General features: G+C 45.8%; 1 protein-coding gene across 1 annotated transcript in view; it reads right to left on the bottom strand.

Annotated features, from left to right (window-relative positions):
* Positions 1-7630: 7630 nt before the first annotated feature.
* Positions 7631-25557, bottom strand: part of LONP1 (lon peptidase 1, mitochondrial) — a 213826-nt gene continuing 195899 nt past the window's right edge. Inside the window, exons 16-18 of the mRNA XM_073653197.1 lie at positions 18026-18234; positions 15298-15462; positions 7631-7795 (exon numbers count right to left, since the gene is read on the bottom strand). Of these exons, the coding sequence (XP_073509298.1) occupies positions 7646-7795; positions 15298-15462; positions 18026-18234 (524 nt within the window). The 3' untranslated portion in view covers positions 7631-7645. The remainder of the gene's footprint in view (positions 7796-15297; positions 15463-18025; positions 18235-25557) is intronic.

Genomic DNA, 25557 nt, shown 5'->3' with positions numbered 1-25557 from the left:
CCCAAAATTAAAGTGGAAAAACACACTACAGGCTGATCCAACTTTGATGTAATGTCCTTAAAACAAGTCAAAATGAGGCTCAGTATTGTGTGTGGCCTCCACATGCCTGTATGACCTCCCTACAACGCCTGGGCATGCTCCTGATGAGGTTGCGGATGGTCTCCTGTGGGATCTCCTCCCAGACTTGGACTAAAGCATCCGCCAACTCCTGGCCAGTCTGTGGTGCAACGTGACGTTGGTGGATGGAGCAAGACATGATGTCCCAGATGTGCTCAATCGGATTCAGGTCTGGGGAAAGGGCGGGCCAGTCCATAGCTTCAATGCCTTCATCTTGCAGGCACTGCTGACACACTCCAGCCACATGAGGTCTGGCATTGTCCTGCATTAGGAGGAACCCAGGGCCAACCGCACCAGTATATGGTCTCACAAGGGGTCTGAGGATCTCTCATCTCAGTACTTAATGGCAGTCTGGCTACCTCTGACGAGCACATGGAGGGCTGTGTGGCCCTCCAAAGAAATGTCACCCCACACCATTACTGACCCATTGCCAAACCGGTCATGCTAAAGGATGTTGCAGGCAGCAGATCGCTCTCCACGGTGTCTCCAGATTCTGTCACGTCTGTCACATGTGCTCAGTGTGAACCTGCTTTCATCTGTGAAGAGCACAGGGCGCCAGTGGCGACTTAGCCAATCCTGGTGTTCTGTGGCAAATGCCAAGCGTCCTGCACGGTGTTGGGCTGTGAGCACAACCCCCATCTGTGGACATCGGGCACTCATACCACCCTCATGAAGTCGGTTTCTAACCGTTTGTGCAGACACATGCACATTTGTGGCCTGCTGGAGGTCATTTTGCAGGGCTCTGGCAGTGCTCCTCCTGTTCCTTCTTGCACAAAGGATGAGGTAACGGTCCTGTTGCTGGGTTGTTGCCCTCCTATGTCTCCCTCCACATCTCCTTGTATCTGCTTCATGCTCTGGACACTGTGCTGACAGACACAGCTACCCTTCTTGCCACAGCTCACACTGATGTGCCGTCCTGGATGAACTGCACTACCTGAGCAACTTCTGTGGGTTGTACTGTAGACACTGCCTCATGCTACTGTACCACTAGTTTTAGAACCCTCCTGTTTGTTTTTACTATCTTGTGGTTTGCGGTCACGTGACCATCTGCCTCTATATTCCAGCTCCGCCCTTCTGGCTGTGCTGGACTTCAGTGTTTTACTGTTTCTGTAGCCTGGTGCTTCTGTGCCTTTCTCTGTCTAGTTTGCTTGGTTCTCTGGGACCTCTGGTACTTTTTGTCAGTTTGTCTTTTTGTGTCCTGCAACAACTTCTGTTTAGGAGGTGTCCCATTTTTGTCCCAGTCCTTAGTTCTTTTAGGGACCCCTCCCTTAATTCTATAGATCTTCGTTCAGACTAGCCGAGGACTAAGGCGGGTCTGTTAACTAGGAACAGGCAGCCCGCTACATCGTAGGGATTCAGCTTAGTCTTACTGTAGGGACAGCTTTCCCCTATCTTTCCTTAGTACATGTTGCAGATCATAACAACTAGGGGTGAGAGCAATGGCAAAATGAAAAAGTGAGCAAAACAACAGCCAAAAAGGATGAGGACAGAGAAATGGTCTGTGGTCACCACCTGCAGAACCACTCCTTTACAGGGGGTATCTTGCTAAATGCCTATTATTTCTACCAGTTGTCTGTTCCATTTGCACAACAACAGGAGAAATTGATTCACAATCAGTGTTGCTTCATAACTGGACAGGTAGATTCCACAGAAGTGTAATTGACTTGTAGTTACATTGTGTTGTTTGAGTGTTCCCTTTATTTTTTTGAGCAGTGTAGAATCTGTATTAAGTGTTCTTATTGAACAAAATGTCATCATACGCTGTACAGATTGTCATTAAGAATTACATAGTAAAACCAATGGATTTCTTTTTGAACTTACCTATTAGCGATTCAATGTTCACTGCCCTTCTTGATATCCTTTTTGCACCTGTGATGTTCTATTGGCTTACTAGGTTAATGTGCCTGACTTGTAAATAGAAGGTCTTGAGTTCAAATCCGAGAGATTTTATTCCATTTACTCACAATAAAGCTTTTCTTGTATTGCGTATGTTCCAGTGGCTTACTGAGTTAATGCTACTGTCTTGTAAGTAGAAGGTCATGAGTTCAAGACTTCAAATCCACAGAGAGCTTATTTTTCCATTTACTCACATTAAAGCTTTCTATCCAGCCAATGGAAATTTGCATTACCTTCCGGCTTCAGTGCAATTGTGAGATATAGAATCTATATTAAGTGTTCACAAAGAACAAAATGTCACTGCCCTTCTTGACATCACGTTGCAGCTGTGATGTTCCATTGGCTTACTGGGTTAATGTTCCCATTTTATAAACAGGAGGGCATGAGTTCAAATCCATGTACAGCTTTTTTTTTCCCCATTTACTCACAATAAAGCTTTCTATCCAGCCAATGGAAAGTTGCATTACGTTCAGACTTGAGATAATACAGATTCTATATCTCACAATTGCACTAAGTGTTCATAAAGAACAAAATGTCATCATAAACTGTATAGATTATCATTAAGAATGACACAGTAAAACCAATGGTTTTATTTTTTAACTTGCCTATTAGCGATTTAATGTTCACTGCCCTTCAGGACATCACTTTGCAGCAGTGATGTTCGAGTGGCTTACAGGGTTAATGTGCAAATCTAGTAAGCAGGAGGTCATAAGTTCAAATCCACAAAGAGATTTCTTCCATTTACTCACATTTTTTTTAAATCTGTGAACTTCTAGTGGTTTACTGGGTTAATGCTCCTGTCTTGTAATCAGGAGGTCATTAGTTCAAATCCACAGAGAGCTTTTTTTTCCCATTTACTCACAATAAAGCTTTCTATCCAGCCAATGGAAATTTGCATTACCTTCGGGCTTGAGATAGTGCAATTGTGAGATATAGAATACAGTGTTAATAAAGAACAAAATGTCATCATACACTTTAGATTGGCATTAAGAATGACATAGTAAAACCAAAGAATTTCTTTTTGAACTTGCCTATTAGCGATTAGGTTCACTGTCCTTCTTGACATGGTATTGCACCTGTGATGTTCTATTGGCTTAATAGGTTAATGCGCCTGTCTTGTAAATAGGAGGTTTTGAGTTCAAATCCAGGGAGAGCTTTTTTTTACATTTACTCACAATAAAGTTTTCTTGTATTTTTGGTGTTCCATAGGCTTATTGTGTTAATGCGCCTGTCTTGTAATTAAGAATTCGCGAATTCAAATCTACATGGAGATTTTTTCCATTTACTAACAATAAAGTTCAATGGAAATTTTCCAATGGAAATTTGCATTACCTTCGGGCTTGAAATAGTGCAATTGTGAGATATAAGTGTTATAAGTGTTAAGTGTTCACAAAGAACAAAATGTCATCATACGCTTTATAGATTGGCATTAAGAATGACATAAAACCAAGTTCTTCTTGAACTTACCTATTAACGATTCAATGTTCACTGCCCTTCTTGACATAACCTTGTAAATGTGATGTTCCAGTGGCTTACAGGGTTAATGTGCAAATCTAGTAAGCAGGAGGTCATAAGTTCAAATCCACAAAGAGTTTTCTTCCATTTACTCACATTATAGCTTTTTTATATCTGTGAACTTCCAGTGGTTTACTGTGTTAATACTCCTGTCTTGTAAGCAGGAGGTCATAAGATCAAATCCACGGAGAGCTCTATTTTTCCATTTACTCACAATAAAGCTTTCTATCCAGCCAACGGAAATTTGCATTACCTTCGGGCTTGTGTGCAATTGTGAGATATACACTGCTCAAAAAAATAAAGGGAACATTTAAACAACAGAATATAACTCCAAGTAAATCAAACTTCTGTGAAATCAAACTGTCCACTTAGGAAGCAACACTGATTGACAATCAATTTCACATGCTGTTGTGCAAATGGAATAGACAATAGATGGAAATTATTGGCAATTATCAAGACACACTCAATAAAGGAATGGTTTTGCAGGTAGGGACCACAGACCACATCTCAGTACCAATGCTTTCTGGCTGATATTTTGCTCACTTTTGAATGTTGGTTGTGTTTTCACATGAGATAGACTCTACAACCCACAGAAGTTGCTCAGGTAGTACAGTTCATCCAGGATGGCACATCAATGCGAGCTGTGGCAAGAAGGTTTGCTGTGTCTGTCAGCATAGTGTGAAGAGGCTGGAGGCGCTACCAGGAGACAGGCCAGTACACCAGGAGACGTGGAGAGCATCAACCCAGCAGCAGGACCGCTACCTCCGACTTTGTGCAAGCAGGAACAGGAGGAGCACTGCCAGAGCTCTGCAAAATTACCTCCAGCAGGCCACAAATGTACATGTGCCTGCACAAACGGTAAGAAACTGACTCCATGAGGTTGGTATGAGGGCCCGACGTCCACAGATGGGGGTTGTGCTCACAGCCCCATACCGTGCAGGACGCTTGGCATTTGCCACAGAACACCAGGATTGGCAAAGTCGCCACTGGCGCCCTGTGCTCTTCACAGATGAAAGCAGGTTCACACTGAGCACATGCCAGATGTGACAGAGTCTGGAGACGCCGTGGAGAGCGATCTGCTGCCTGCAACATCCTTCAGCATGACCGGTTTGGCAGTGGATCAGTAATGGTGTGGGGAGGCATTTCTTTGGAGGGCCGCAGAGCCCTCCACGTGCTCGCCAGAGGTAGCCTGACTGCCATTATTGGGGAGTGGGTCTCCCTTAGTGTTCGCCTATGCCAAAAGCTGACTAAAATTAGGAGGAAATGCAATGCCCGTTGGAAGAGTCGTGGAGGTCAGAGGTAATTAAAAACTAGTTAAGAGTTCAAATCCTGGCAGAAATAATTTTTTTTTTATGACTGTTTAGCACACAAACTACAGGCGTGTTTTACTTTTAATATCTGACACTCTGTCATCCTGACGTGTTAAGTGTTTCAGACACGCTGTCTATTTGCATGGTAAATCACATAGCCAAAGTAAATTGAGAGGCAATAATTTACTACATATCTATTTGCACAATTTCTTAAAGGGGTCTAATGATAAAATGTCTCTATTGTAAATTTTTATTTCCATCCACCTAAGTACTGGCTGCAAACTCCCAATTTACTTTGGCTATGTAATTTACCATGCAAATAGACAGCGTGTCTGAAACTCTTAACACGTCAGGATGACAATCAAAATGTCAGATATTAAAAGTAAAACACCCCTGTAGTTTGTGTGCTTAATAGCCATAATAAAAAAAAAGTACCTTATTCCTATTAGGATTTAACTCTTAACACTGTAGCTTCAGAGGTTGATGCCTTACCATTAAGCTATCCAATCAAGTGATACTAACTGGGAGCTTTTCTTGTCTCATGAGATCAACCATGAAAACACTCAGGGTGACTAAAAGTCATTGTGATTCTGATTCTGATGTTTGAAGAAAGTCACATCAGACTCACACATCAGAATCAAACATTTGAATTTGGCTTGCTTGCAGCCTGTGCCTAAGTCCCAATGAGTTTCAATCAGGTTTGCACTGAAAATCATATAACCAAATAGAACTCCTAGGATTTCACAGATGAGTTTATAGCTCAGTGGTTAGGGCACTGGCTTTGGGACACAGAAATTTGCGTTCAAGTCCCATAAGCGAACAGTTTTTTTTTTTTTTTATTATTATTACAGTTGTAAAAGTCACTCGTCAGAATCAGTTCTCAGACAGGGTATTTAGCCTCAAACTGACATTTTTCTGATGTTTGATTTTGATATCTGATCATGTCCTAAAATGGACACTGTACGAGGGGGTGTAGTTTACAAAATGAAGTCACTTAAGGGGGTGTGTGACGACACAGCGTTGATTCTTAATTATGCCAGACTTATTGTTCAGTAGGTCAAGGGACATGAGCCATTGTTCATATGAGCCTGTACTTGTTGTATGTTAATCTTTGGAATGCCTGATGACTAGGTATTTTATCAGCCCCCTGCAGTTTACTAGTCTACAGACCTTGGAGGACAAATAGGTTTATTGGCAGGTTTATATATTTATAAATAGGCAGTTTATTGAACAATGGAACAATGAGGTATAACTTCACCCACATTCCCCTAATCTTGTGGGAGAATGCCCTAAATGAAAGCTGTGGGAATAAAAGGGGTCTCTGGTTGGCCCTGGATGCCCCGAAGTATCAGTTGTTCTAATCCCCAGCGAACCAGCAGAAGGGTGAAACTCTCATTTGCACCATCTTATGTACCTGCTGGGACTGTACTATATGTTATAGACTGTTGGTGATCTAATAAAGTATTACTGCTGTTTGTTACCCTCACCCTGTGTTGTCTGAGTAGCATTCTGCCTAAGGGGAAGGAGGCTGGGTGTTCAGTGGGATGAGCTCTGGCCCATGTGGACTTTCTAAAGACAGCTAAGCCAGCTGACAAGAGCACCCACTGACCCTTGTGTCTGCACAGGGGGTTTCTGCTGTTTTGGCACCTTGGGGGCTTTTCAAATACGACGTGGCGTCTGCAGTCTATTTAGGTCAAATGTTAGCTTGCAAAGTCAAATAGCGCTCCTTCCAAGCCCTCCTGCGTGCGCAAACAATAGTGTTCCCTTACATATGGAGCACTGGCGTACTCTGGAGAAAATGCACAAAAAATTGGATGGTCCATTTTTTTTCCTGTTACCCTTGTCCTTATGAAAATGAAAAAAAATGGGACTAAACATCATTTTAGGGAAGAATATGTAATTTTTCATTTTATTCCACTTTATTATTCTTGTGAAGCACCTGAAAAGTTTAACTTACTGAATGACATTTTGAATAGTATGAGGGGAGCCATTTTTACAATGGGGTCTTGTTTTTTGACACATAAGACCGTCAGTCACTTCAAAAGTGAAGTTATCCCTTAAAAAATAAATAAATAAAAATAGGATTTGTAAATTTCGTTGGAAAACTGAAAAATTACTGAAACTTTTAACCCTTCTAACTTCCCAACAAAAAAACCCATAGGATTAAAAAATGATGCTGACATGAAGTAGACATGTGGCAAATGTTATCATGTTGTCCTGTATGAATATGTGTACTGAGGACATAGAATTTCCAAGTTCAAAAATTGCAAATGTTTCTAAATGTATCAAATATTTTATATTCTCATAAATAAACGCAAATCATATCAATCTAAATTTACCACTACCATGAAGTACAATCTCAGAATCACGGGGATATGTTGAAACATTCCAGAGTTATTACCTCATAAATTGACACTGGTCAGAATTTAAAAATTTGGCCTAGTCAAGAAGGTGAAACCAGGCTTCGGTATAAAGGAGTTAAGGTTGTGGATCACTGATGGGGAATATGCAAGAAACTTTTTTTTTTTTTTAAACATGGCTGACATCTGTTTGGGGGTTCCACCTAAATCTTCTGTATGAACATAGGCTAAATTTGCCAACATTAACTCATAAATAACAGAAAAAACACATGCAGGCTCAAGTTAGATATTGTAAAATCATTTTAATAATTACATCAATAATTACCATATTTACTAAGTCAAAAAGTAAATGAATCCATAATTGATATAGGCTGCGTAGCAGCTATATAAAGCTAGCTATTCCAGTGGGTGACACCAAAATGGAGAATTGAATGGAATTGGCAGGTGTCAGTGTGCTGGAAAGACAATATCATAAATTTCATCATAGTGTCCAACACAATGCACTTCTAGCCCTTCGGTAATGAAATTGGCTAGATCATAGTAATCTTTCTTATTTTCTGAAGGAAGAATGATGCATGAAACACCTGCTCTTTTAGCCTGGAATAAAAGAGAAAGAATATTATGTGGGTTATAAATTATAAAACTTCATAAACACTAATAAAATAAAGGGAACCTTTCACCAGAAAAAATGATAACCTGCAGAAATGGGGTTAATCTGCAGGTTAATAGTGTTATTAACCTGCCTGGCGCTCACACTTACCCGAACACTGTGGAGAGAAAGGGAGAAAATTAACTTTATTTTCCCCGCAGCGTTCTGGCTTCAGTCATAGGGGCGGCGCTGATGCAGCTCAGTCACCACCCTGAGTATACAGAGCCCTGACTGACAGCCAGCCCCGATGCAAAGCCAGTGTCAGACAGGGCAGGGGGCGCAGAGCGCTCTATCCTCCGAGCGGTGACTGAACCAGCTCCGGCGCCGCCCCCGTGACTGAAATCGAATACTGCAGGGGAAAATAAAGTTTATTTTCTTCCCGCAGTGTTTGGCTAAGTGCGGGCGCTGGGCAGGTTAGTAAAGTTATTAACCTGCAGATTAACCCCATATTTGCAGGTTAATAGAATTTTTTCTGGTGATAGGTTCCCTTTAAATGCTGATTAAAGAGAATCTGTTAGCAGGTTCTTGCTAATCTAACAACAGCATGATGTAAGTACAGTGACCCTGATTCCATCAATGTATCACTTAGTTTATTGGATGCAGTAGTTATGATAGAATCATAGTTTTCTCTGCTGTAGATGTAGCAGAGGGCAGAATGTTGAGCCCTGTGTAATCCCCACCCACACCACTGATTACATTGTATAGTGATAGAAAGCTGTTAAACAAAAAACTGCTAAATGCAGTGCATGGTTGAACTAAGGGGCACAAGGGCAGCTTGCTTGTCCTGTAGTGATAATCTCCTACTAATAAAACTACTAAAGCAAAACACAGTCCAGTAAGTGACACATCACTATAATGAGGATTAGATAGAGGGAATGAACTTCACACCAAAAGCACATGGAAATGCTTAATTAACATTTATTACAAATATTTCATATCCACTGATCACACAAAAGTTGATATACAAATTGGTAACGTTTCGGGTGCAGCACCCTTCATAAGATGTGAAATTAATTGTCATTGCACATAAGTCAGAGTAGTCCAGGGTACGGAGTTGGCTTCACCTAAACAATGGTGAACCTGGACCAAAGGTGAAGCCCACCTCGTACCCTGTGTAAGGTGGCTGCCGGACAGGTCGTGGACGGGAGGTATGTGTCCCCGAAGTGCCAAGCTTCGGTGATGTAGGACCAGGAGAAGCAGGCTCCAGCACACATAGTGCTGGGAGGAATTTAATGGGCCCGGATTACATGGTCGGGTTTTACGAGCAGCTGAAAGAGCTGGGGGGGGAACAGCTGCTCACTTACCTCCAGTCCAGGTCTTGGAAGGCTGATTTAAGATAGCTGCTCCTGTCTCAGTCTGTCTGTGTGTGTTGGGCAAGGTGAGCAGACCTTGCATGTGCTCCTTAGACTCTGCAGGAGGCAGAGAAAAGCACTTTGTTTAAACGGCTGAGGCCGTGCTGCATGGACTTGTTATTTTGAGCTTTGTTCTGTTATACCTTTTTGTGCCAGGAAAAGGCTGTTACTTTTTGTTTCTTCACTGGTGTATGGACACTAAATAAACCACCAGTTTGTTTGAACCCAGGGACTGCATCACTGTGTGAACCTGTGCCTACCTCCAACGCGGCTCAGTGAGTACAAATCCCTACAATTGGAATATTCTAACTTATGTGTAGTGACCATTACTTTTACATCTGATGAAGGGTGTTTCACCCGATACATTACATATTGGTAAAGCAATGGCAGGGAGATCAATGGGTATAAAATAATATTAATAAATTCTAATTAAGCATGTTCATGTGCCAATGGTGTGCAGTTCCTCCCCTTGGCTCTTCAGAAACTAGCACCACCCTCAAGTTTTACCATTACCAAAGGCTGTGCCACCTACCAGTTTGCAAACTAAATCAATCTAATCAGGGTTTCAGCCTCTAAATCTTGGTGCTCTCAGATTACATAGCAACAATTTGTGACAGATTCCCTTTACGTGCTCAGAGGTCCATTGGGCATTTGCAGCATTTGCAATTTTAAAAGCATATACAATTTTTTAAAGGGCAGAAATACTTCTAAAATAATTAACCATAGATATTCAAGCTCTGGTCTTTCTAAGTGTGCCCACTGGTGTACCGTTCACATTGGCTGCAGACATCACATACAGCAAGACACTGCTGAGGCCATTAATTTGCTGCAGTGGTAATGTGTTTTCTACAACCAATGAAAACAGACCACCAGTGTAAAGCCCCCGTCTCACATAGTGAGATCGCTGCTGTGTCACGGTTTTGGTGACGCAGCAGTGACCTCACCAGCGATGTCGCTGTGTGTGACACTTTGCAGCGATCAGGCCCCTGCTGTGAGGTCGCTGATCGCTGCAGAATGTTCTGGACCATTTTTTGGTCGTTGGCCTCCCGCTGGTCAGCACACATCGCTGTTTGTGACCAGCAGGAGCAGCGATCAGGCTGCTAACCATGATAAACATCGGGTTACTAGGGGCATGCGCGCACTTAGTAACCCGCTGTTTATCATGGTTACGAGCCTGCTAAAGTGAGCGGTAACCTCGCGCTCACCGTAGCAGAGTGGTAACCATGATAAACAGCGGGTTACTAGGTGCGTGTGTGCCCCTAGTAACCCAATGTTTACCATGGTTACCAGCCTGCTCCTGCTTCAGCAGGCTGGTAACCAGGAGCAGGACATCGTGGAAAGACGGTAAGTGTGACGGGGCCTTAAAACATCTGGGACATAGTGTTGGAATGGAGGGTGGATATAAATTATTTTGACAGCGATGCTGCCTGTGGGCAGATTTTTCACTTAAAGCAAACTCAACAGGTGATTCATGCTGCCCAAACGAAGGGTAACATGAATCAGTTGGGCTCAGTCATTTCAGACAAGTATGTTTTGTCTGAAAGTAGCTTTCATAGTAAAACACACCTGTCTAAAATGAAAAAGCCAAACTGATTTATGCCGCCAGTAGTTCAGTATGAATCAGTTGTTGGGTTCTCTTTAATGTGAACAACCCCTTTAACCCTAAGCACATGAAAAAAAGACAGACATCACAGCTACATTCTATCCTTCCCTGCTATGATACATTGCTTACTATTATACTGAGTAAGATACCCCCTCGCATCACTCTATAATGTAGCATCACTTTGGTCATCCTTTTCTACATTCTTCTTAGTAACTGCAGCCAGCTGTGTGACTCATGCTCCCGGCATTGTATGCACCAGAAGACCTGTGTGAGGGTGAATCACTTCAACTTTTATACTAACAAGAACTGTATAAAAGACCAGGAAGAAATGCTCTACAGACATCTTTTTTAAAACATGTGTTTTACAGTTTGGATAGCAAGGCCTTAGGCTATGTACACACATTCAGTATTTACAGCAGAAATACTGGAGTATTGGCTGGAAAAATGCTGTGTAAAATTCTCTAGTTTTTACATGCATTATTTTTCCTTTAATTTGAGTGAGTGAAAAACACTGTAAAAACACTAAAATAATTGACATTGTTGCAGATCTAAAACTTCTTTAACCCTTTACCGACATCCGCCGTACATGTACGGCACAAGTCGGTAGCGGGTGTATGGAGCGAGCTCACGCGCAGTGTGTTACAGCCAGGACCTGCCTCCAACAGATACAGGTGGCACAAAGTGCAGACCACAATTGTTAATCTGTTAAATGCCGCTCTGGCTTAAGTACCCAACAAAACCAGAACGACCCTCCCCTCCCCAAATCTTATAAACACAAATCATATATGCAGCTAGCCCTAGAACCCAAATTAAACTGAACTGTGTCAAGTACAGGAGTAAGATTTGTAGTGTAAAATATGCCACTGCTCGTTACATTCATGATCCCGTGCCCCAGCTGCATCCACTTTTTTGTCTGAGCGGAGCAAAAATGGCGTGAAAACGATAAAAGGTCACAAGAGTTTGGCACGACCTCGCATTGTGCAAAAATGTGGATGTGTTTTTAGCACTGTTTATGCCAGTTTTCTGGTGCTGTGGAGGGAGAGGTTGGCCGCTCTAGTGCTGAGAGGATGGCATGTATGCAGAGGGGAATGGCGGCAGCGCTAGTGCTGAGGAGATGGCGCGCATGCCCACAGGTAGGACTCTGATATATGAAGAGACGGCGAAGGAACAGGCAGAGGTAAGTTGTGTTTTTTTTGTTTTTTTTTTTATGTGGGGCCCACTATACTGTATGGAGGACCACGCATGGGGGGGGTGCCCATTGCACGGCACGGAGGACCACGCGGGGGGGCCCATTGCGCGGCACGGAGGACCACGCGGGGGGGGCCCATTGCGCGGCACGGAGGACCACGCGGGGGGGGGGCCCATTGCGCGGCACGGAGGACCACGCAGGGGGGCCCATTGCACGGCACGGAGGACCACCCGGGGGGGCCCATTGCGCGGCACAGAGGACCACCCGGGGGGGCCCATTGCGCGGCACGGAGGACCACGCGGGGGGGCCCATTGCGCGGCACGGAGGACCACGCGGGGGGCCCATTGCGCGGCACGGAGGACCACGCGGGGGGCCCATTGCGCGGCACGGAGGACCACGCGGGGGGCCCATTGCGCGGCACGGAGGACCACGCGGGGGGCCCATTGCGCGGCACGGAGGACTATGTGGAGCACTGCGTGGAGCCCATTACACTGTATGGAGGACTACGTGGGGCCATTATACTGTATGGAGGATTTTTTGTGGCCTTTATACTATATTGAGGGCTGTGAGGGGTATTACAGTTGGAGAATCATATTGTGACAGGGTCAACATTCTTTGTTGGGGGGGATTGAGGGAGAGGGCTGCAGTAGGATTATCATACTGTGGGTGTGGAGGAATTCACTGTGGGGGTATCATACGGTGTTTGGAGGCACTTTTTTGTTTGCATCATATTTTATCTGTTTTGTTCAAGGTTTTTTATCTTTTTTTATGACATTTAAATTAGGCCATATGCTTTTTACTGCTCTTACATAACATATTATTACAATATAATTACAAAAATCTATCATCTTATTTGATATGGAAAAACTTCCTCAATTGTAGACTTTTTTTTTTTAAACAAATATCAAGGTTGGCCAGCGATTCTGTCCATGCTTTTAACTTTGGCCCTCTGTGTATTTGAGTTTGACATCCTTGACTTAAAGGGTTACAATTGTAAAGAGGTTGTAAAAACAAACCACTTTGCAATTTTACTTTTGACTAAAAATCCTCTCCATTCTCAAGAACAGACCTCCTCTGCAATCGGTGGCTAGTATCTTTAGGCTTGGAGCGCAGTGCTTACATATATAGCGCGCTAATGCAGGAGTTGTTTTTCTAAACTAAAACCTCAGTAGTCAGGTTATATTGCCATGTTGGCACTTTGCGAAAGAGTGGGTTTTGGACTGCAGTTTGGGCACTCGGTCTCTAAAAGGTTCGCCATTGCGGTACTAGAGTGATCTGGCAACTTGGAATAAAAGTTAAGTGACTCAGAAGAATACTGAAGCGGTGCTGGAAACCAGATAAGATAACAATTGATAAGCATATCATCGCACTTACCCTACATCATATATAAATTTACACAGGCAATAAAGAGCTTTGTGGGAGTGCTTCTTTAAGTAGAGCACAAAATGTTAAAAACTGAAGAGACCAAAAATTAGTATAATTCAGATGTCGGAAATCATGAACCCTACACAGTTTGATTGGTGAAAGTGTTGCAGCTCCTCACTCGTTAGTAGAAAAAAATAGATTAAAAGGGCTACATGACATATGTCACACTCAAGTAACTGAGAGAAGTTGGCAAAAACATCTGTGCAACTTGTCTGTGACTTGCTTTCATGCGACTATTTTAGAGCTCTGCTGCGAGAAGATGAATGTAGCATGCAACTTGTCACTAATTTGGAGACTGTCGCAGGTCACAATGCGACACCTTAAAAGATCATTAAAAGCAGTCGCAATGTGACACTGGAATTTCAGTGTTGCGCAACATATGTCGCAATGTAGCCCTAGCCTAAGACTAGGGCAATACGGCAGCTTTGGCTGCGACACGTCGCTATTTCATTGCAGCACAATACAAGTAAATGAGGTCGAAAAAAATTCAACGAGGATGGACTTCTTTTAACTTATTTTTCGCAATACCCTTTCACTGATGTTGTGCTGTGATGTAACAGCAGCACCAAGCAAACCATGGACAAGTGTTGCGGCCAAAATTGCTGTGTAGTCCTAGACTAAATGCGATCATCTGAGATCATATATGATCTCCAATTGCAAAAAACATAAAAAATTATATAGGACACACACAAACAATAAAATTAATATACAGGTGCACAAATACGCAGGGGAAATACGTTTGTGTGTATAGCAATAGTGGAGTTCATTAATCGCTGATACACACAGTGTACGCATGTAGTTTGTATATAAGAGCCACAGTGTATTTGTGCACCTGCATATTAAATACTTAAAGGGGTTGTCCACTACTAGTACAACCCCTTCTTGATCTAAATTTTTGGCCCCATTAAATAAAAGTGCCTATACTTACCACCTGTGCCGTTCCAGAGCTCTCATGCTGTTGTTGTGACACATGAGCCCGGATCCCAATCAGTACTGGCATCACTGGCCCTGCCTTCTGTCGAAATGAACATGAAGATCAAGTCCGGGCTGCAGCTGTTCTTTGACTTTCTCTTCATGTTCAATTTGTCCAAAGGCGGGGACAGTGACAATGGGGCTGATTGGATGTCGGGCTCACATGTCACAACTGCAAGGGAGCCTCGGGAATGCGAGTGCTGGAACGGCGCCGGCCCGGAAAGTGAGTAAAAGCTTTTTTTTATTTTATTGGGGCCAAGCGTGGGGTATGAGAAGGGGTTATCCAATAAGTAGACAACTTCTTTAAAGGGGATATCCAGGACTTTAAAAAAAGCAAGTAGTTGCTAACAGAGGCAACTATCTACCTGTTGTACCCGGCACCGGTCACTGACCGCTCTTGCCAGAGATTCAGCTTCTCCCTGTCAATAGACAAGCAGTTTCTCTTCCTCGCTGACAGCTGGCTTTCCCCAATTTGACAACCGGCTCTCTGTTACCCATCATCAGTAGTCCTGCCCTGTCAACAGGAAGAGAAACAGCTGCTCTGTTGACAGGGAGAAGCTGAATCGGCAGGAGCGGTCAATGACGAAAAAAAAACATTGAATACTCACGTGAGCAGCAGGAGTAAAATAAGAAAGAATGACCACTTCGGATCTGATGCCAAGTCCTCCTTAAAGAGCACTGAAGTGAATTTCTGTGGTTTGTGCCATCCCAGTCACCAGTCAGGCACAGCACCCAGTATAACATCATTTTGGCTCAGAGCGCTCCTTTAAAGAGGCATTTTGGTCATAACAAATTATTAAGTATTTTCAAATATAATAAAATCACTGACCATAACAAGCATGATATTGCAGCATGTTTAGGAAATGTCAGAATTGCTATAGTTTACATGAAGAACTAATTGTTACTCACAGCTATAGTTTTTTCTTTGATGCCTCCAACAGGCAGGATTTTCCCAGTCAGTGACACCTCTCCAGTCATGGCCACGTTTTGGCGAGCTGGACGTCCCAGAGCTAGAGAAAGCAGTGCAGTGACAATTGTACAGCCTGCGCTAGGGCCATCCTTTGGTGTAGCACCCTATACAGAACAAAGGCAATTTTTACAGTCTATAATTTACTACTATTAGATTCAGTTCAATGAGATCAGTAGTATACTTGGAATTAAAAACAAAAATGACGTACTATAATTACTGTAACAGTCCTTTTAATAATTTTCCATCAATAATATACGAGAAAATAAGCAAGTTTGTAACATATCTCATCAGAGAAATCGGCTTCTTTCTCTTCCAGGACTGATCATTATCCAAATTCTCAAATAACTAGTAAATGTCTCTTCTGTGAATACAGATTTTTATATGAAAAGAGTAAGGAGAGGATTACTGGTGCTCATAAAGTTCTATGAAGAACTACTATAATTGCTTCAGGAGAACTTGCAGCAGAAAGTCTGTGTTTGCCTCCAGATACTCAGTTTTCCCCTACATAGAATACTATGAGCACCATTTGTCATCTCCTACCTCAGCAATGGTAAAGTCAGTCTTTATTGAATACAGATTTTACCCATGAATTGAAAGTGAAATATCAGTCCAGGAGAAAGAAGTAAATATCTCTGATAAGATATATTACAATCTTTCTTATTTTCATGTGTACTATTGATTTATGAAATAAAAATTAAAACCATGGTTACACTTTGAATGTCAACCTCAACGCCTTTCTGACGTGGTCAGTAATAGTACGTCCCTGTGACCTGGGCCTTACTGACCAGGGACGTACTATTACTGACCAGCGATCGGGCCGCACACAGTCTGTGCAGGCGTGATTGCCGCCGGGTGTCAGCTGATTCTCACAGCTGACACCCGGTACCATGTGCCAGGAGCGATGGCGCACCAGTCCTGGCACATTAACCCCCGAAATGCTGCGATCAAAGTCGATCGCACCATTCTGGGAGCAAGCAGAGCCTCTCTTACCTTCAATCGGGACCCCGCACTCTGTGCGCAGTGTCCCGATCGTTGCCATGGTGACCCGGATGAAATATATAAAAAAATAAACATATACTGTACCCATAAATATACACAAATTTGATATCGCCGCATCCGGAACGACCTGACCTATAAAAATCTCCCACTAGTTAACCCTTTTAGTGAACAAGGTAAAAAAAAAAAAATGAAAAACGAAGCAAAAAACTACGCTTTATCATTATACCACCAAAGATAAAATGGAGTAAAACACGATCAAAAAGACAAATGGAAATAAAAATGGTACCACTGAAAACGTCATCTTGTCCTGCAAAAAACAAGTCGCCATACAGCTCCATCATCCGAAAAATAAAAAGTTATAGCTTTCAGAATAAAGCGATGCAAAAAAAGTTTTTCTATAAAATAGTTTTTACTGTGTACTGGGTATTTTCTGTCATAAAGGCCCTTCAAAATCACTTCAAATGTGATGTGGTCCGTAAAAAAATGGTTTTGTAAATTTTGTTGGAAAAATGAGAAATCGCTGGTCAACTTTTAACCCTTATAGCTCCCTAATAAAAAAAATAAAAAAAAATTGGTTCAAAAATTGTGCTGATGTAAAGTAGACATGTGGGAAATGTTATTCATTAACTATTTTGTGTGACATATCTCTCTGATTTAAGGGCATAAAAATTCAAAGTTTGAAAATTGAGATTTTAAAATTTTTCGCCAAATTTTCGATTTTTTTCACAAATAAACGCAAGTGATATCTAAGAAATGTTAGCACTATCATGATGTACAATATGTCACGAAAAAACAATCTCAGAATCAGGGGGATCCGTTGAAGCGTTCCAGAGTAATTACCTCATAAAGTGACAGTGGTCAGAATTGTAAAAATTGGCCCGGTCATTAACGTGCAAACCACCCTCGGGGGTAAAGGGGTTAACCATGTACATAATGCTAACAAACAAAAAAACTCAAAAGAAAAAATAATACACGTGGGTGGTAAAAATATTATAAATAGATAAATAATATATATTGAACATAATTTATGTAGAGTATAGATAGCAAATTTATAACAAATCCAAAGACAATGAAGATGTTCTAAAGTCGTCACATAAAATAAATAAAAAACTACAGAGTCTACACAAGATCAAAGTACTCCAAGGAAAATAAAGTTATAAAGTCTGCACAATAATCAGAGCAAAACTGTGGCTGGATTAAAAGGGGTTGTCCGGTTCAAATCGATAAGTCTGCAGTCCCACTGTGCGCTGCAGGGATTCACCGGTATGAGACCGGACCGGCGGGTACATATGAGTTATACATACTCCCAGCCAGAATCCGACTAGCATGCGCATCCTCGCTCCATGCACTTGTAGTGAGCGAGACCACACCTACTGGATGGTCAGGTCACTAGACTGGGTGCGGCATCGATCTATATAAGTATATGGAGCCAGGCCGTGCCCACTAGTCGGGTTCTGGCCGGGAGTATGTATAACTTTTACATACCCTCCGATCCCAGCTCAGAAACCGGCAAATCCCCGCAGAGCACAGTGCGTGAGCTGAGGAATTCATACAGTAGGACTGCAGACTTATCGTTTTGACCGCACAATGCCTTTAATGGTTATATAACAAAATAATCTATTAGGATGTGCCTTAAAATATACTTGGAAATAAAGCAATAACTCTCACCTCTGGCACATGCAAATGTATGTGTGATGTCAATAAAAATCCATTAGCAGGGTGTTTCTTCATTAGGAATGCACGTGCAAATGTGTAAGCAATTTTAGCACTCTCTTTCATAACATCTCCAAGTTGACCTGTTACTTCTAAAGAACCATCTTTATTATCTTTGTCTAGGGGTCGATGGAGCGATGTCTCAATAAAAAGGGTCGAACCACCTGCAAAATAAAAAGCAATATAGAACTTAAGAGGACCTTTCACCAAAAGTAATAGTGGCAGTAGAACAGAGTAAAAGGTTTTGTTTGTTTTGCCTCTCTGTTGCGGAGATATCAGCAAAGTATTTTTCATCCTTTTTTTAACTTTTTTTTAATATAAAGGACAAGTACCGTATATTCCGGCGTATAAGACGACCTGGTGTATAAGACGACCCCCCTACTTTCCTGTTAAAATATAGAGTTTAGGATATATTCACCGTATAAGACTACCCCTTTTCCAACGCATACCAAACACCGGTAAAAATTAAAAAAAAACAGATTTGAATTTAACATGGTCCTTTTTTAATTTAAATTCTTATGACATGCAGGTATATAGCAGGAAAACGGTCACTCATAAACATATTAAAATAGGGGGGACCCCACGTCATTTTTTGGGGGGGTCCCCCATTCTAATAGCTAGTAAAGGCTAGGTATTCAGCTGGGGGCTGATATTAGTAGCCTGGGAAGCTCCGTGGGTATTACCCCCTTCCCAGACTTCAAACATCTGCCCCAGCCGTCTGCTTAACCTCCGCTAGAGACTATAATGATGGTGGATCCCACGCCAATTTTCTTTTTAAAAAATCCTTTATTTTAACACTAAATGACAATTGAGGGGTTAATAAAGATGCAGTCCCTAAATTATTAATTTTGTAATTAATTTTTCCCAAAAATGTTGACGTGGGGCTTCGCCATATTTTTGTGTCCAGCCAGGTACAGCAGGCAGGAACGGGCTGCCCCCAACCACCAGCTGCCTATTTGTACCTGGCCGGACACAACAATATAGGGAAGCCCTTTTTTTTTTAATTATTTCATGAAATAATTAAAAAAAAAAAATACGTGGGGCTTCGCCCTATTTTTGTGTCCGGCCAGGTACAACTAGGCAGCTGGGGACTGGAATCTGCAGCGCAGGGAGGCCCAAGCTTTCTGGCCCCCCCCGCTGCAAATTGCAGTCCGCAGCCACCCCGGAAAATGGCGCGTTCATAGAAGCGCCATCTTCTGGCGCTGTACTCAACTCATCCAGGGCCCTGGTGCGGTGGCTCACTGGGTAATAAAGGGGTTAAGGCCAGCTTGGCATTATCAGCTGGCCCTAAGCCCGAAATTCATGGGGTCACGCCAATATTAGACATGAACACCATGAATTTCTAGTAAAGTAATTAAAAAAAACACAACACCCAGAATAAAGTCCTTTAATTGAAATAAAGACACAATTTTTTAATGTTCTAAATTAAACCATACTTACCATCACGCCCATTCCAGCTGAAGCCAACGATCTCCTGCAATAAAAGTAAAATAATAAAGCAACCTCATCCTTACCTCTCCATGGTTCCCAGGACCGGTCCAGCTCTGCTACATTCACATGACAGGCTGCACCGCAGCAGAACGCTGCCGTTCAGCTTGCCATGCTTGTGCTCCTCAGTGTCTGACTGTGACGGCATCCAGATGAGCCGAGATCATGTCCAATGAACTCGGCTCACCTCATGCACGTCACTGACAGCGTGGGAAAATACTCCTGCTCCCCGCATGCGCAGTAGAAGTTTCCCACGCTGTCAGTGACGGACGTCCAGGAGGTGAGCTGAGTTCATTGTCGGCTCATCTGGATGCCGTCACAGCCAGACACTGAGGAGCGCAAACATGCCTGCGCTTCTCAGTGTCTGCGGGATGACAGGCTGGATGGCAGCGTTCTGCTGCGGTCCAGCCTGTCATCTCGATGTAGCAGAGCTGAAGCTGTCGTGGGAACCATGGAGAGGTAAGGATGAGGTTGCTTTATTATTTTTCTTTTATTGCAGGAGATCGTTGGCTTCATCTGGAATGGGCGTGATGGTAAGTATGGTTTAATTTAGAACAATAAAGGATTGTGTCTTTATTTCAATTAAAAGGACTTTATTCTGGGTGTTTGTGTTTTTTTTAACTTTGACTATGGGGTTAGTAATGGGGGTGTCTTATAGACGCCTCTCCATTACTAACCTGGGCTTGATGTCAGCTGGCATTATAAGCTGACATCAACCCCAGCCCTATTACCCCACTGCCACCGCTACAGGGCAGTGGGAAGAGCGAGGCTAAGTGCCAGATTTGGCGCATCCTATGGATGCGCCATTCCTGGGGCGGCTGACGGCTGGTGTTTCTAGCCTGGGAGGGGGCCAATATTCATGGCACCCTTCCTGGGCTATTAATATCAGCCTCCAGCTGTCTGCCTAGCCTTTGCTAGCTATTAAAATAGGGGGGACCCCACATCATTTTTTTGGGATCCCCCATTTTAATAGCTAGTAAAGGCTAGGTATTCAGCTGGGGGCTGATATTAGTAGCCTGGGAAGCTCCGTGGGTATTACCCCCTTCCCAGGCTTCAAACATTTGCCCCAGCTGTCTGCTTAACCTCCGCTAGAGACTAAAATTAAGGGGAACCCCACGCCAATTTTTTTTTTAATAAATCTGTTATTTTAACACTAGATGACAAGTACAGTAACCAGCACTGTCACTGTACTTCATATATATGTGACTGACATGTTTCTATCTATCTAATCTATGTGTGAAGCTCTATTCTGTCTGTTATAAATTGTCGGGTACAGATGCTGAATTGCCGGCCGGCTTTTTTAAAAAGACGGTGCATGAAAACACTAATATTTGTTTTAATAAATCCTTTACACTAAATGACAAGTACAGTAAGCAATACTGTCACTGTACTTCATATATATGTGACTGACATGTTTCTATCTATCTAATCTATGTGTGAAGCTCTATTCTTTCTATTCTAAATTGTCGGGTGCCGGCTTATGCCGCTGCTGAATTGCCGGCTTTTCATATATTGTCACAGAAGCGATGCGAACTTCCCAGCTCCGGACACAGCGCAGTGCTTCTGTGACAAGTGAAAGCTGTCGGCACAGAAGCCCTGCGCTGTGTCCGGAGCTGGGAATACGCAGCGATGTGTCCGTTTCAGCACAGAAGCGCTGACCGTCTGGACCTACCGCCACCGTATTTTAACTCCCTCCACCTTATATTAACTCCGACATGGCAGGGATACGGCCACGGCAGCTTATTAACACCCCCAGAGTATCCCCGCATGTCAATTTCTGAAAGTTCAAAAGCATTACCGGCGTATAAGACGACCCCAGACTACACAGAAGATTTTTCAGTCTTCAAAAGTCGTCTTATACGCCGGAATATACGGTAATCATTTTTATTTTTATAGTGCCAAAATATACAGCCACACTTTACAATTTTAGGGGGGCTTGCATAGACAAAAATACGTTACAAAATAAACATAACTCAGATATTAAAAGGAGTGAGGGCCCTGCTCGCAAGCTTCCAGTCTATGAGGAAATTGGGTGTCACCCAATTGTGTCAGTTTTCACAGGAGCATATATTTTTCTTGTATGATGCTGTTCAATCAAGCAGGCAGCAACAATCAAAAACAAATAAGAACACCTCCCACCATAGCTTAAGCCCCCGTCTCACATAGCGAGATCGCTGCTGTGTCACGGTTTTGGTGAAGCAACAGCGACCTCACCAGCAATGACGCTATGTGTGACACTTTGCAACGATCAGGCCCCTGCTGTGAGGTCGCTGATCGCTGCAAAGTGTCCTGGACCATTTTTTGTGTGGACATCGCTGTGTGTGACCAGCAGGAGCAGCGATCAGGCTGGTAACTATGGTAAACATCGGGTTACTAGGGGCACACGCGCACTTAGTAACCCGCTGTTTATCATGGTTACGAGCCTGCTAAAGTGAGCGGTAACCGCTCACCGTAGCAGAGTGGTAACCATGATAAACAACGGGTTACTAGGTGCGCGTGTGCCCCTAGTAACCCAATGTTTATCATGGTTACCAGCCTGCTCCTGCTTCAGCAGGCTGGTAACTAGGAGCAGAACATCGTGGAAAGATTCTTTCCACGATGTCGCTGCTCCCTTGATCGTTGGTGAGCCTGCCTGTTTGACAGCTCACCAGCGACCACATAGCGACACAGCAACGATCCCTGACAGGTCGTATTGTTGTCGGGATCGTTGCAGCGGCGCTAAGTGTGACGGGGCCCTTAGAGCAGTTTTCAAAGTGTGTGAGATGTAATCTATTGTTTGCTGTGCTCTGAGCAACTTGTAATCTTCTGCAGTGAGATCAGGGCTGTCAAGTCTCACACATGAACAGTCTGTTCTGGGCTGCTCATGTGTAGGGTCAGACTAGCCCAGAGGGACACTGGAGGATTCTCCAGTAGACTCTGAGTCCTTGGCGGCCCACAAGCTGGACGTAGAAGGAGCCAGCCAATAACTGTGCTGGATTCAACTGAATATGCAACCTTGGACGCACCAGCTTCCTGTACCGGAATAGTTAAAATAGCCGCCAGCCTATCAGGGGCTGGGAGCGGACATCAGCGCCAGTCTGTTCATGACAGTGATGTCATAAGCTGCCCGTGAGATAGCAGTGATGTCAGCTGCCGGCCTCTGATAAGAAGGCGACCATTTAAACGTCTGTGCCGGATATGAATCAGCAAGAGGATATCAATCGCCGTGGGATCGCGGGCAGATAAGAATATTATTTCCTCTGGATGCAGCAGTATGGAGGAACACAGGGGTAAGACACAGGGGCCCAAGACGGGGTGTGGGGGGGGGTAAGACGGGGTGTGGGGGGGGGGGTAAGACACAGGGGCCCAAGACGGGGTGTGGGGGGTAAGACACAGGGGCCCAAGACGGGGTGGGATAAGACACAGGGGCCCAAGACGGGGTGTGGGGGGGTTAAGACACAGGGGCCCAAGACGGGGTGGGGGGGGGATTAAGACACAGGGGCCCAAGACGGGGTGGGGGGGGGATTAAGACACAGGGGCCCAAGACGGGGTGGGGGGGGATTAAGACACAGGGGCCCAAGACGGGGTGGGATAAGACACAGGGGCCCAAGACGGGGTGTGGGGGGGTTAAGACACAGGGGCCCAAGACGGGGTGGGGGGGGGATTAAGACACAGGGGCCCAAGACGGGGTGTAGGGGGGGGTTAAGACACAGGGGCCCAAGATGCGATGTGGGTGGGTTAAGACACAGGGGCCCAAGATGGGGTGTGGGGGGGGGTAAGACGGGGTGTGGGGGGGGGGTAAGACACAGGGGCCCAAGACGGGGTGGGATAAGACACAGGGGCCCAAGACGGGGTGTGGGGGGGTTAAGACACAGGGGCCCAAGACGGGGTGTGGGGGGGTTAAGACACAGGGGCCCAAGACGGGGTGGGGGGGGATTAAGACACAGGGGCCCAAGACGGGGTGGGGGGGGATTAAGACACAGGGGCCCAAGACGGGGTGGGATAAGACACAGGGGCCCAAGACGGGGTGTGGGGGGGTTAAGACACAGGGGCCCAAGACGGGGTGGGGGGGGGATTAAGACACAGGGGCCCAAGACGGGGTGTAGGGGGGGGTTAAGACACAGGGGCCCAAGATGCGATGTGGGTGGGTTAAGACACAGGGGCCCAAGACGGGGTGGGGGGGGGATTAAGACACAGGGGCCCAAGACGGGGTGGGGGGGGATTAAGACACAGGGGCCCAAGACGGGGTGGGGGGGGGTTAAGACACAGGGGCCCAAGACGGGGTGGAGGGGGGGATTAAGACACAGGGGCCCAAGACGGGGTGGGGGGGGATTAAGACACAGGGGCCCAAGACGGGGTGTAGGGGGGGGGTTAAGACACAGGGGCCCAAGATGCGATGTGGGTGGGTTAAGACACAGGGGCCCAAGACGGGGTGGGGGGGGGGATTAAGACACAGGGGCCCAAGACGGGGTGGGGGGGGATTAAGACACAGGGGCCCAAGACGGGGTGGGATAAGACACAGGGGCCCAAGACGGGGTGTGGGGGGGTTAAGACACAGGGGCCCAAGACGGGGTGGGGGGGGATTAAGACACAGGGGCCCAAGATGGGGTGGGGGGGATTAAGACACAGGGGCCCAAGACGGGGTGGGATAAGACACAGGGGCCCAAGACGGGGTGTGGGGGGGTTAAGACACAGGGGCCCAAGACGGGGTGGGGGGGGGATTAAGACACAGGGGCCCAAGACGGGGTGGGGGGGGATTAAGACACAGGGGCCCAAGACGGGGTGTAGGGGGGGGTTAAGACACAGGGGCCCAAGATGCGATGTGGGTGGGTTAAGACACAGGGGCCCAAGACGGGGTGGGGGGGGGATTAAGACACAGGGGCCCAAGACGGGGTGGGGGGGGATTAAGACACAGGGGCCCAAGACGGGGTGGGATAAGACACAGGGGCCCAAGACGGGGTGTGGGGGGGTTAAGACACAGGGGCCCAAGACGGGGTGGGGGGGGGATTAAGACACAGGGGCCCAAGACGGGGTGGGGGGGGGATTAAGACACAGGGGCCCAAGACGGGGTGGGGGGGGATTAAGACACAGGGGCCCAAGACGGGGTGTAGGGGGGGGTTAAGACACAGGGGCCCAAGATGCGATGTGGGTGGGTTAAGACACAGGGGCCCAAGACGGGGTGGGGAGGGACGAGACACAGGGGCCCAAGACGGGGTGAGGAGGGACGAGACACAGGGGCCCAAGACGGGGTGGGGAGGGACGAGACACAGGGGCCCAAGACGGGGTGGGGAGGGACGAGACACAGGGGCCCAAGACGGGGTGGGGAGGGACGAGACACAGGGGCCCAAGACGGGGTGGGGAGGGACGAGACACAGGGGCCCAAGACGGGGTGGGGAGGGACGAGACACAGGGGCCCAAGACGGGGTGGGGAGGGACGAGACACAGGGGCCCAAGACGGGGTGGGGAGGGACGAGACACAGGGGCCCAAGACGGGGTGGGGAGGGACGAGACACAGGGGCCCAAGACGGGGTGGGGAGGGACGAGACACAGGGGCCCAAGACGGGGTGGGGAGGGACGAGACACAGGGGCCCAAGACGGGGTGGGGAGGGACGAGACACAGGGGCCCAAGACGGGGTGGGGAGGGACGAGACACAGGGGCCCAAGACGGGGTGGGGAGGGACGAGACACAGGGGCCCAAGACGGGGTGGGGAGGGACGAGACACAGGGGCCCAAGACGGGGTGGGGAGGGACGAGACACAGGGGCCCAAGACGGGGTGGGGAGGGACGAGACACAGGGGCCCAAGACGGGGTGGGGAGGGACGAGACACAGGGGCCCAAGACGAGGTGGGGAGGGACGAGACACAGGGGCCCAAGACGGGGAGGGGAGGGACGAGACACAGGGGCCCAAGACGGGGTGGGGAGGGACGAGACACAGGGGCCCAAGACGGGGTGGGGAGGGACGAGACACAGGGGCCCAAGACTGGGTGGGGAGGGACGAGACACAGGGGCCCAAGACTGGG

Source organism: Phyllobates terribilis, unplaced genomic scaffold (genome assembly GCF_046119375.1).
Source record: "Phyllobates terribilis strain yellow unplaced genomic scaffold, ASM4611937v1 Scaffold_1__5_contigs__length_1240528914, whole genome shotgun sequence".
NCBI lineage: Eukaryota > Metazoa > Chordata > Amphibia > Anura > Dendrobatidae > Phyllobates > Phyllobates terribilis.
Note: the sequence above shows the minus strand (reverse complement) of the source record. Positions and strands in the feature narration are given on the sequence as shown.